Source organism: Peromyscus eremicus, chromosome 10, assembly GCF_949786415.1.
Source record: "Peromyscus eremicus chromosome 10, PerEre_H2_v1, whole genome shotgun sequence".
In the NCBI taxonomy this organism is placed as follows: domain Eukaryota; kingdom Metazoa; phylum Chordata; class Mammalia; order Rodentia; family Cricetidae; genus Peromyscus; species Peromyscus eremicus.
In genome coordinates this window covers 20,563,916-20,576,561 of record NC_081426.1, presented here as the reverse complement: position 1 = coordinate 20,576,561, position 12,646 = coordinate 20,563,916, and the positions used below count along the sequence as shown (strand labels likewise).

At 40.5% G+C, this 12,646-nt stretch overlaps 1 protein-coding gene across 1 annotated transcript in view; it reads left to right on the top strand.

Annotated features, from left to right (window-relative positions):
• Abca13 (ATP binding cassette subfamily A member 13) overlaps positions 1–12,646 on the top strand; it is a 422,866-nt gene that overhangs the window by 322,641 nt on the left and 87,579 nt on the right. The window contains exons 53-55 of the mRNA XM_059275000.1: positions 3,289–3,542; positions 7,111–7,306; positions 10,448–10,557. Of these exons, the coding sequence (XP_059130983.1) occupies positions 3,289–3,542; positions 7,111–7,306; positions 10,448–10,557 (560 nt within the window). The remainder of the gene's footprint in view (positions 1–3,288; positions 3,543–7,110; positions 7,307–10,447; positions 10,558–12,646) is intronic.

Below are 12,646 nucleotides of genomic sequence, written 5' to 3'. Positions count from 1 at the left end.
GAGGCAATTATACATAGTTTTTCTGCTCGTCAAAAGAGGTTTATTTTCGGTAAGGTTACAGGATCCAGGAGAGATGAGGACAGTGGTTCTCTGGAGATCTCTGACTTGGTCTGCAGTCCAGCATCTGGCATCCAGGATCATGAGATAGTCCAGAGAGAGTGAGCATGTACACATCTCAGATCTTAAGAGGTCCCTTTCTCGGTCACGCCCCGGATGGGAGCAGGCACCTAGCAGTTACCTGCTGCCTACTAGGGACAGTGCTTCACGGGTGAAGCACAGACAACTACCCCTACACAACCTGGGAGCCAAGTGTTGAGCATGCCACCCTGTTGAGGGATACTTTAGAGTCAAACCCTAACAAGCTTCAGCCCAGTAGAGTTGCATGTCCTAGTAGAATCCAGGGAAATATATGAGTGACCTTGTCATTTAACTTCAGAAGGAGTGATTGATTGCAAAAACTTCTGTGGTGTTAGGGGAACTGCTCCATAAGCCAGGGCAGGGCCATGTAGGTATTCACTGTTCTGTTACCAACACCTTTCTTAGAGATCCTCAAATGTTGACTTATTGGTGGTAGGGAAAGGGATACAATAAAGTATGCCAAAGTGTCACTGTATCTTGGTTTGAAATCTTAAGTAATATGGGCCACAACCCTGTCCACACTAGCATGATAGCATACCTGAAGAGTGATGTCAAAAATTTATGTAATTTAGTATAGTGTCTTTCCATGTGTTAGAGAAAAACACTGCTCTGGGCATGGGCTGTTCACCAGGGAGCTATTTTCCTCGTGGAGGAAATGTCTACCAGGCATTAGAGGCAAGCTGAGGTCCCTTCTATAGATACATCCTATTCATTCCCTTCCCTTTCCCTGTACCCTGGCCCCTTCACAAGGCTGTCCTCACCCTTGGCTTCTGCTTTAAGCCATCATGTCTGGCTTGACTTGTGGGAACGGGCTTTAGACTCTGGCCTCTCTTTAGCTCTCATATTTCAATCCTTTCTTTTTCTGCTTGTTAATCTCACCTCTGAGCACATTGTGCTCATGAGTCTCTTTGCTAGTCCAGTACTCTCTGCTGGCTCAGTGTTAGAGCCACAATGTGCACAATTCACCTGGGAGAGGTACAGTGCTCCTAGTGGAACGAAATGCTGATATTCTTGTTTCCAGCTAGAGAGGGATTGAGGCTTGCCCCCTCTGGGACAGGTTCACTCCTTGTGGCTGGGTTCCAGGCTTGACAGACTCTCAAATGATGGCCAACATTATCTCCTATTATTTTACCTTATGTTTGTGCAGAAGCAGTGGAGAATGTAAATATCCATTTTGCATTCAATGAGGGCAATGATCTATTTCAGTGATTATTTACAGATTGAGTTTGACAGTAATCTGTATTAATATTCTGAGCCTTTAAATAGACAGCTTACTGAACAATTAATTGGCTTTAACTTGAGGAGAATATTGAAGTCAGCAGAAAAGGCGTAGAGGCCCCACTCCACTCCATCGATTTCTAATGTGACATGGGTTATTGAGGATCCTGTAAACTGTGGTGGGAAGGAAACCAGGTCGAATACAGATACAACTAGGAGAAAGCCAAAGCCAGGGCAGCTCTGGGAGAATGAGATAACAGAAGAGGGGTAAGCTAAGCTAATTCTCAAAGGAAAAGGAAGGTGAATCACTGGGAACTAAAGAAAAGGTCAGCCAGGAACAGTTCCATCCACGAGACCCTAACAGCCTGGTAGATGAAAAGACATTATTATCTGCAATTACAGACAGCACCCGAAAGAATCAACAGGCAATGGATGTTTCCTGGAAAAAGGAGTCCACGTCACTCAGCAATTAGGAATGGAGGACATTTGACTAGATTTGCTTTGATCTTTCTCTTTCTTTTACTCCTTATTGTGATACTGTTTGCTGAAGCCATTTAACAGTATTACAATACTCATTCTAATTGATATCAAATGTCCATTTTCATGTTAAAAAGCACTATGAACTTGTAAAATTAGTGAAAGACATGAAGAACAGCCACTGTGCTCTCAGGTCATAACCAGAATAACCAGTATTAACCACTGAACATGCAGACTGTGGTGTCAATGTGGCTCTTGTCTTTGTCAATGTTGCCAAAATACTGTTAAGAATGATATGTCTTGGGTTGTTGGGCAGGGCCAGGCATGCCTTTCTCTCCCACAGATGAATATCTCTGCTGCAACCAATAAAATGTTAGCAGGTTAAAGGTTACAGCTTTTATTTCTCTACATATTAAGATGCATCAATTGCCGCTATCCCCAAATCAAACATTTGATTTGTCAATCCATGAATCTGTGTGTTTTTTTAAATTAATTCAGCCTTCACATATAGCACAGTCTTTGTTAATACTTGTGTAAAAATCACTGTGGGTGAGTTATAAAGGCATTGATGTCACCATACCCTGTCATTAATTATCAGTTCCCAAGGTTCAAAGCTGCCTATCCCGGACTATCACTGATAACAGCAACCCTCTCAGGCAGTACACTAATTGACACAGGCATAGATCAATGCGACTTTAGATGTAGTTTTTCCTGAGAGTCCTGGTACAGACTTGCAGGCAGTTGCCATTTAATGTATTCACACAGTGAAAAGTGGGCGAGATAGCCAGTGGCTCTTTCTCTTCCCACAAGGACACTAATTTCATTGTAGAGATTCTTCCCATTGCCGTCATCTACCCAAAACTACCTTCAAAAGACCTGACTTTCTAAGCTACTATATTGGGAATAAAAACTTAACACATATATCTTGGGAATGGTACAGATATTCCATTCATAAATTCTGCCCTTGGGTTCCCAAGACTCATGGCTTTCCCAGGTGGGCATCACAAACTCATTCTGTCACTGTGGCTCCAAAATAGCTCACTTATTATGGCCCTGATGCTAAAGCATAAAAACCTACCGTCTACTCCATACACTTCATCAGTTTATTCAAATGTGAGTAAGACTCAAAAACATATTTCATCCCAACTTCTCTACAGCTGTGAGCCAGTACGATCAAACATATGGGGCAGGTAGAGGACACACATCCCCAGTCCAATATGGAGAAGAGGAAGAGAAGGACAATTGATTCCCATCAAGCAAAACCTAGCAAGACATACAGTACAGGATCTCAGGAGTAATCCTATCTGGCTCCATGACTATCTGAGAGTGTTTCTGCCTAAGAGGGTATGGCAGACTGGAAGGACAGCCCCAGTCTGGGACAACAGAGAGTTATTAGCGTATGTTACAAAAAGGAATAGCTTTTAATTTCATCTCCCCCCCCCTTTTATTGTGCAGAATTTGCAGAAAATCTACGATGTCCTCAAGTGGGTTTTTACTATTTTTCCTCAATTCTGCCTGGGTCAAGGGCTCATAGAACTCTGTTATAATCAGATCAAGTATGACCTGACTCACAACTTTGGCATTGATTCTTATGTGAGCCCCTTTGAGATGAATTTCTTGGGCTGGATCTTCGTGGAGTTGGCCTTACAGGGCACAATTCTTCTCCTCCTGAGGATTCTGGTACATGGAGACGTTCTGCGATGGTCAAGGTATGTACTGAAGGACTCATGCTTAATGCCTCTGATTATTGAATAAAGAGTGAGGAAAAGTCCATCTGGAGCTTCAAGGTAAAGCAATGTGTCTTATTGGCATTATTATGAATGGTTCTAATAAGTTAAAGGTTTTATGTTTCCTTTTTTAGTGGGTAAGTATTAGTCACCAACTAAATGGAAAAAATTTCAAAAGATAAGGTGCTAATCTTTAAAATAATTCTTTCAATTATTTGGTTGTCTCAATTTATTTTCCACTTTGAAATTGCTTAATTTTTCCATTATTTTGTAACAACAAAAGTGAATTTGGTTGAAACCATAAAGTAATTCATTTTTATAGCTAAATGGCATTAATTTCTAGAGTCAGAAAGGTGTAGGACTTTAGTGCAGAAACCACATGACTTTGCCAAATGCAGTTCCTCTGTTCTTGTTTTTGTGAAGATACTGAGAATTGTGTGTGTAGATAGATACACCAAGATGATTGCCAACACACACACACACACACACACACACACACACACACACATACACACACACACACTCACACACATACACATGGAGTTTAAGGTAGCTTTGCAAAGATTCTAAAACTTTGTCAAATAAAGCACAGTGGTGAAGAGCACCGCTGTTCTTCCAGTAGACCCTGGTTCGATTCCCACTACCCACATGGTAGATCACAATTATCTGTAGATCTAGTTCTGGGGGATCTTATGCCCTCTTCTAGCCTCCAAGGGCACCAGGCACACACATGGTGCATAGATATAGATGCACATAAAACACTCATGCACATAAAATAAATACATAAATATTAAAAAAAATACATTTGACATCTAGAAGGAAGTGTGTTTTCTTGTGCAGGGTCCCCACTGCTGCTTTCCCCTCCCCCACTTAATGGACTGATCCTCTCTCTGTTTTTGGTCCTCTGATTCCCACTTCAGACAGAGGTTCTCCCCACCCCCACCTCTCTAATTTTATCTTTTTGTTTTTCTGAGATGTCTCTCAAAGAGGGGCATTCTTTACGGAAAATCTATTACCACCTTGCCACTAAAGAATCTGTTGCAGATTATAAAGCTCCATTGCTAGTATTTTTTGGGAAATCCTTTCATATGTATTGTTTTCTTCTCAGTCATTTTATGATATATTTCTTTGCATAATATCCCAAGGCTGCTAAAATAGAGAACCATTTTGAACACAAACCCCCAAACTCTTCTGAATTTGGTCATGATTATTCAGGAATTTGCTGATTTTCCAGAGCTGAGTGACTCTGGAGTAGAATTCTGAACACCTTTTAAGTGTAATTGCTTCTGTGATAATCCTTAATACTTCAGTCTGTTTAAAACTCACAATGGAGAATCCCTCTGGCAGCTTCTAGATTTCTCAATCCTTCTACATTATCAAAAGGATTTTCTTCAATGAAAAGACTTTTTGTGTTACCTTTACATCATAGAGGATATTAGTTGGGTTGTACTTTAGAACAATGTCTTTGATATCCACAGCAAATATTCCTTTGTGTTATGTTGATGTGAAGGGCAAGGATCAGAGGCACTGTCTACTCTTCTGCTTTCTTATGACTCAGTATCACAATGACTGTGAGCTCCAATTTTTATTTAAATCCAAATAGAACTCAGTCATTAATCAGTGCTGAATATGAATAGCCAAGTTTCTCAGCAAGTCCTTCTTAGGGAAAATTGTACCAGTTTTAACTAAAAGTTAAAGAGAATGGGAAGAGACTCTTCCCTCGTGGGAACCAGATAGAGCCCACCCTTTCCACCTGCACTATGTGTTTGTTACCAGCACATCCTGGGCACTATTGTGAAATCCACTTCACTGCTGTCCTCTAAGCTGCATTGGCTTCCACCTGCACACTTCTGCTGTCTTAAGATGACAGGTCTCTATTTGCACACAGCCCTGGCCTGATACCAGCTCACACAGGTGTGTGGGGGAGCTCTTGCCTCTTTTCGCTACAGTCTGGAGCTTGGCTGTGCTCCCTTAAGCCTTAAGCAGGCAGAGTTAGAACAGCCATATGGTCCAGATACAAGCTGTGATGAATTACCAGGACAGGCCTGCTGTGTTTACTGCCCACCTGGATCCTTCTGTTGCACTATGATTGGAGGATGGCTGAGCAGAGGTGGAAGAATTAGGAAGTTGGTTTGTTTGGATGTTACCCAACAAGCTTTTGCTTGTCCTCTACCCGTCAGAGTGAGGAGAAGAGTTAAAGAATGTGCTGCCTGGTCCTTCTCTGAAGCCCAGAGTTGCTTAGTTTGGGGGATGTGATTAGCAGACATAAATACAAATTTCTAGGTGGTTCTCATTGAGCAGAGGATGGGAATCTTGGATGCAGATCTTTGAGTTATCAGCAGAGGGAGAAGAGTTAATGGTGGTCTTTATCTGATAAAGAGAAATACTAATCAAGCAGAAATGTATAAGTTGATGGAGTTTCATGAAATGAATTAACTCATCTAACCCTCTTTTTGTTAAGCTGAATACTTCCCATATTTTTTTGTGCCCGCCTCACTTTCTGCTTCTGAGTAATTGCCCCCTGGACAGCTATCACTCTCATTTTTTATCTCTTTTGATTCATTTTTTTATGTCTTCAAACATTCTATAAGTGACAACAGACCCTTTTGAGGATCTAACCACCTTTTCTCATCTGTATTATGAATCATACATACTTTGGTAAAATGTTGATTTCAGATGTGGAAAAATAATACTGAGTAAGTCATTGGGATGACTCCTCTGAACTGACAATGGTTATTTTCTTTTAGCTATAGTACTCTTTCGTTTTGAAATAATCTGAGAGTTGTAAAAAACATTGTAAAAATTCTCCTCTCCCTTTGAAGAGATGATTATATGCTATATAACAACAGATCACACTGAAAACAAGGAAATTGATGGGAATATAGTGTGAACACTGTGATTGGTTTGTACCTAATCATTAAAATGCAGGCACATTATAGTTTGTTGGAGAAATGAAAATTTACTTGAAAGTTAAAAATACCCAGATGGAAATTCTAATGAGGACCTAGCAGCTCAGATTCAGAGTGAACCAATTAGACGCAATGATCAGAGTTGTGCTCATCTGGCAAATATCTATTGAATACTATATGCAAGATGTGCAAAAAAAAGCTGACTGTCTAACCCTTTTATGCAATCCAATTTATACTATAAATTTAATATTGGGTACTTTTATATATAAGGTATGTACACAATCTATTTTGTTACATATTTAATAAATGAATTGATTACTGTGAAAATACCTATATAAGTTAATATTTTATAATAATGTGATCAATATTTTTGGCACTTATCATGAGGCCTGACATGACTTTATTATTCCCCAAATTAAAATCTTCCTCTAGCATTGATGTCTCATAAGTTCTGCTGGTAACATGCAGACATCCTTTGACTGTGGAAAGGAAGTTGACTTTCTCTGGAATCAGGATGATAGGGCTAAGACGCCCTGATAGCTCATGGTCTGACGGCTCTGCCTTCTGTCTCCACAGGTGTCATTTGGTGACCATCCCAGGACTGTCCCAGCTGGATATTAACTCTGCCTTTATCTTTCCAGGGTCCACTCTGCCCCACAGGACACAGTCAAGTCTGCTAAGGACATAGATGTTGAAAAGGAACAAAGGAGGGTGCTTGAAGGAAGAACTGGCGGGGACATTCTTGTGTTGTGCAACCTCAGTAAGAGTTACAGAAGGTTTTTCAGGTGGAAGACCACTGCTGTGCGTGACGTTAGTCTGGGCATACCACGAGGCGAGGTAACAGCTGCAGTTTTTACCCATTTCCCCTGTGAACCTGTGAACTCTAGTTGTAGCTCAGTTTGGGCAGTCTTAGAATATCTGAAATCACAGCAGGAAGCAGCCTCCACATTCCAGAGATTCCTACAAGATCGCAAAGGGAAAGCTGGAGACAGGGTCTCAGCCTAGTGGAAATTTGCGGATTAAGTCAAAACTTATTTTGTTTCATGATTCTCTAAATTTTGTGTAGCTGGGAGTTTTAAATGTGGTTTGACTTTCGCACTCAATGACTTTTTATTGAGTACAAATATGTTTTAAAATCCAGTTAAAGAAGGAACTCACTTCTTCCACTTACTTAACCTATAATTTTCCTTGAGTGCCCAGTTAAGTCCATCTAGAGTAGTGGTCCTCAACCTTCCTAATGGTGCAACCCTTTAAGACAGTTCCTCATGTTGTGGTGACCCCAACCATGAAATTATTTTGTTGATACTGCATGACTGTTATGAATTGTAATGTGAATATCTGTTATGAAGGATATCTGATATACAATCCCCAAAGGGGCTGAGACCCACAGGTTGAGAACCACTGACCTAGAAGAATGCTATTCTGGAGGGTTAAAGAATGTACATACCATAGCAGCTGTGTAGAAATCTTTAATCAGAATTGACAGAAGTTGTACAAACTGACTCTTAATTAGACCCAATACATAAAGGGAAATCAATCCTGGAAATGATTACCTTTAATTAACTTAGAAATAAAGAGGCACCTTGCATTCTGGGAGAAACCCAGTGGTTACATGGCTATCTTATTGCCAGCTGTGCCTTCCTGCTGAGCAGATAATCCAGATATGAGTACCCTGGGGTACATAGAAGCCTAGAAGCCCACATAAAGCAATCTAGGAGTGACCTAGATTGCGACCATGATTTCTAGAACAATTGGACAAAATGTTAAGGATTATTTCTTAGCTATTGTTTCTATTGATTTTTTTTAGCTCTGTGATCTAACATTATTGAATTTTGAGTTAAAATTAAATCAATTTAAATTGATATTAGTTTCTTTACTATCTATCCATGGCTGTTTTAAGCCAAAGAGAAGAAAGAAAGAAAGAAAGAAAGAAAGAAAGAAAGAAAGAAAGAAAGAAAGAAAGAAAGAAAGAGAAAGAAAGCCAGCCAGCTTTGGAAATAGGCATGGTGTTTTTCATATTTGAGGTTCCATTTGGACTGTTTGTTGTCAGTGTTATCATCAACTGAAGAAGAAGAAAGCCTCAGCTCAGATCAGTTGTAGAAGTTTCCATTGCCTCAGGCCTGTGATGGTCCACCTCATCAAGATAAGAAGGCAAGCTGAGGGAAGCTGCTCACCTCATGGCCAGCTGCTAAAAGGATAGAAAGGGAAGGACCAAGTTCCAATATCCTGTAAGAGTTTAATATCATTGAGCAAAAATGGCCAATTAGGCACACCTCCTGTGTAATTCCAAGCCCACAGACCACAACTTTAGCACATGGGTCTTTAGGGACTTCCAGGATCCAAACTATAGTGTGATCTCTTCTCTAGGATTTTATGTGCAGCACAGTTTGATTGCCTAGATGGGAAGTGCCTTGTGAAGAAAACAGAGATGACTACGATGTAGGTCCCTATCCCTCAAAGAATCAACAAACTGGTTGGGAACTAGGAAATCATAAGCAGATATGTTATCCTGTGTCTAGACAGGGTTAGAAAGTACTGGAGTAGTGGGCTTCAGTGATTTTCAACAGTGCAGGATGGCAGTATGGAAGACTGTTATTACAAAGGCAGGCTTAGCCTGGCCTCTAAGGCAGAGATGTGCTCTGGAAAGGCTCATAGGACACCTCAAGTCTCAGGTGTGGTAGGCCTGATAGCAGTGACACAGGCAGGTCTGGCATGAGATGGGCCCCTATATTAGATGGGGGAGAGATCCAGTGATGTTGGAAGAAATGTGGTGACTGAGGCACACAACGATTAAGGTTATTGATGTTGTCCAGAGGCTCATAATAGAGGTAAGTGATAGGTGGGCATGAAGGCAAAGTGCAGAAAGAGTCATTGTGCAGGATCTGAATATGGAGGAAGCTACATGGTGTCAGTAGATATTAGCACGCAGACATCAGAAAATGTACCTGGGAAGATTTGTGTTCTAAGGATGAGTTTCAGTCACATCATAGCCAGAAGTGCAAGACAGGTACTAGGTCTAGAGAATGGGGTGAAAAAGTCATTTTCACGTTGAATGTAAGACAAAATTGAAGAAAGAAATCAATTAACTGTCAAAGTATAAGATTGGAGGTTGTTTCCTTAGTTAATACCAGGATTCTCTTAGGCTCTGAGTGTGAAGTGGATTTACAGCCTCTTTGATGGAAGAGTGAAGGTGTACAGCTACCAACAAGATCTGTCATCCATCCATCCATCTATCTATCTATCTATCTATCTATCTATCTATCTATCTATCTATCTATCTATCTATCTATCATCTCTATCTCTCTATCACCTCTCTACCTATCTTTCTCTATTTATCCATCATCTATTTATCTATTCATCCATCATCTATCAATCAATCTCTCTATGTATCTCATCTATTATCTATCAATTATCATCTATCTGCTATCTGTCGATTAATTTTTCTATAATTTATCTATTTAACTTTTTAATCTACCCATCTCCATATATATTCACCCATCTCTATATTTATCCACCCATCTCCATCTCTCTCTCTATATATCTATAGTGTGTGTGTGTGTGTGTGTGTGTGTGTGTGTGTGTGTGTGTCTGTGAAAGAGAGACTCAGAATGGAAGATAGAACAGTTTTAGAAAACCTACAAAAATGAAACCAGAAGGAAAGCAAGTGCCACAGTGACATAACTTCCAAAGATGCTATCATGATGATCTCTGGATAATTTGGATTATTGTTACTTACTACTCATTCTATTAAATTTTATATACCCCAATTTATCTTTCTTTAAATTAGTGCTGATGTTTTCACGCACAATTGCCACAAAAGTATTCAAAGCATAAAGTGCCCTTGTACAGCAGCGTGGTTCCATACTGCAGTGACATCACACATCAGAAAGATCAGCATACCATCAAAGCAAATGCCGTTTCTAATATAATACTTGTTGTTCTTCACACTTTGTGTTTAACTTCACATTTTATTCTCAGTGCTTTGGGCTCCTTGGGGTGAACGGCGCTGGGAAGAGCACAACATTCAAAATTCTGAATGGTGAAATTCCACCGAGTTCAGGATATGCCATCATCAGAACTTCTCAGGGGTATGATCCAGACTTTATCATTTTTCCTGCCACTTACGATGATATCAAATCAAATCAGGTAGCCCCCAGACGCCCCGCCTCAGATCTGTGGAAATAAGTTTAGAAACACTATTGTCCTCCAAATGCATTTTCTGTTTGCCACTTCCCCAAAGGGGTGACTAAATCTCCCCGTAGCAGTGACTGAGGCTCAACCCTTTAGCCAAGAAGACAAGACATGTTTCCAAATCTTAAGATCTCTTGTCGATATAGGCATCATGCCTACCATTTTTAATTTAAGCATGCTGACATACTTTGTGTTTACATCTAGTTTTAACTGTTATCTATGTGTTCACATTCATGCATGCCCATATGTGTAGAAAGATGTACCATGTCCATTTAGTAGGATGATAGAACTAGGTTCTCCCTTACTGTCTATGCCCTAGCTAGCCACAGATTTTTGGCCCAATTAATACTACAAGTTGATTGGCGTGAGATCTCATTATTGTTTGTACTTTACTCACTATTTGCCTGACATATCTTTTGTTCTTTTAACAATGGTGTTATTACTGTTGGTTATTCATTGAAATAGGAATTCTTAGTACATGTTCCTCTAATGAATCTTGTCCAGATTTTATGTTTCCAGTATTCTTTTTCAGTTTATTGTATTTGACTTTGTTTTTATGGATATCTATATCTATATCTATATCTATCTATATCTATATCTATAAATTAGTTATAGTTTGTCCCACTATCTTACGTGTGGCTTTTTGAATCTTGAGTAGTGTAAGTGTTACAGCTCTGAGAGGACAGGTTTCCCCAGTGAAAATGTTGCAGCTCTGAGGGGAAAGTATCCTGGCAGTTGGGATCCAAGGAATACCACAAGTCACACGGCACAACAAACCTCACACAAACGATTTATTGAGAAAGACACAAGAGGGTGGCTGCCTCTGCTCCAGGGAGAAGCAGCTAAGAACTGAGCAGGAGGCAGGCTTTATATAGAGTTTCTTGGCAGGGGAGGGTGGTGAGGGGTGAAGGGGTGTTCTAGGATGGCCTGGGATTGGTGAGATTTTGTGGAAAGCTCAGGGATTGGTGGGATTTTGTGGCCTGATTTGGGCTTTATTTCTGTAGGGCTGAGCTTGGCAGCCTGCATCTTGAGGAGCTGGAAACTGCTGTTATGCTGCTAGAGTAGTCTGGGGGAGCAGGGCCTGGCAACTCATGCACCTTGAGGGAGGGGCTTGGATTTAAAGTGTCTGTGTGTGGGGGTGGCCATTAACTAGCATACGTTTACAAGCAATTCTTCCTTTTCTGAGGTCCTTCCTTTTCTGTCACCTGTCTTCTCTTTTCCAAAGATTCATTGTTTTAATGTATTTAGTTTCTATTGAAATCTTTCGTGTAACAGAGATATAATTTGATTTATTTCCTATCTGAATAGCATCTCAAATATTTTCTCAACAAAATACCTTTGCTCTTTAGTTAGCAGCAGCTCTCTTGTCACACTGGCTCCTTGTTTGTGCTGCTTGTTTGGCCCCAACTGCATTGTTCCAAGGAACATCTCAATGTATCTCTTCTTCCTCTCCCTTAGTTTTTATGTGGACTGTTTGAGTCTAGGAACCAAAGTAGCACAAGGCAGATCAATAAGAGAATATCATGAAGTTTTAATTTTTGTTTTCTAATTGAAAATAAATTCTTTTCTCATACAACACACCCCAACCACAGTTTCCCGTCTCTCTGCTCCTCCCAGCTCTCCCCAACCTCCTTACTCCCCCAAATCCACTCCCCCTCTGTTTCCTTTCAGAAGAGAGCTGGTCTCCAAGAGACAACATCCAAACATAGCAAAATAAGATACCATAAAACAAGGCAAAACCCTTGTATCTAGGTTGGACAAGTTTAGCAGGCAAAGGAGTCAGAAACACACCTGCTGTCATTGTTAGGAGTCCCACAAAAACATCAAGCTAACAGCCATATCATGTACCCAGAGGACCTGGTACAGATCCCGCAGGGCCTGCTGCCTGCTGCTTCCATCTCTGTGGGCCCATGTAAGTCCTGCATACTTGATTCAGTGGACAGTGTTCTCTTGGTGTCCTCCATCCCCTCAGATTCCTATAGTCTT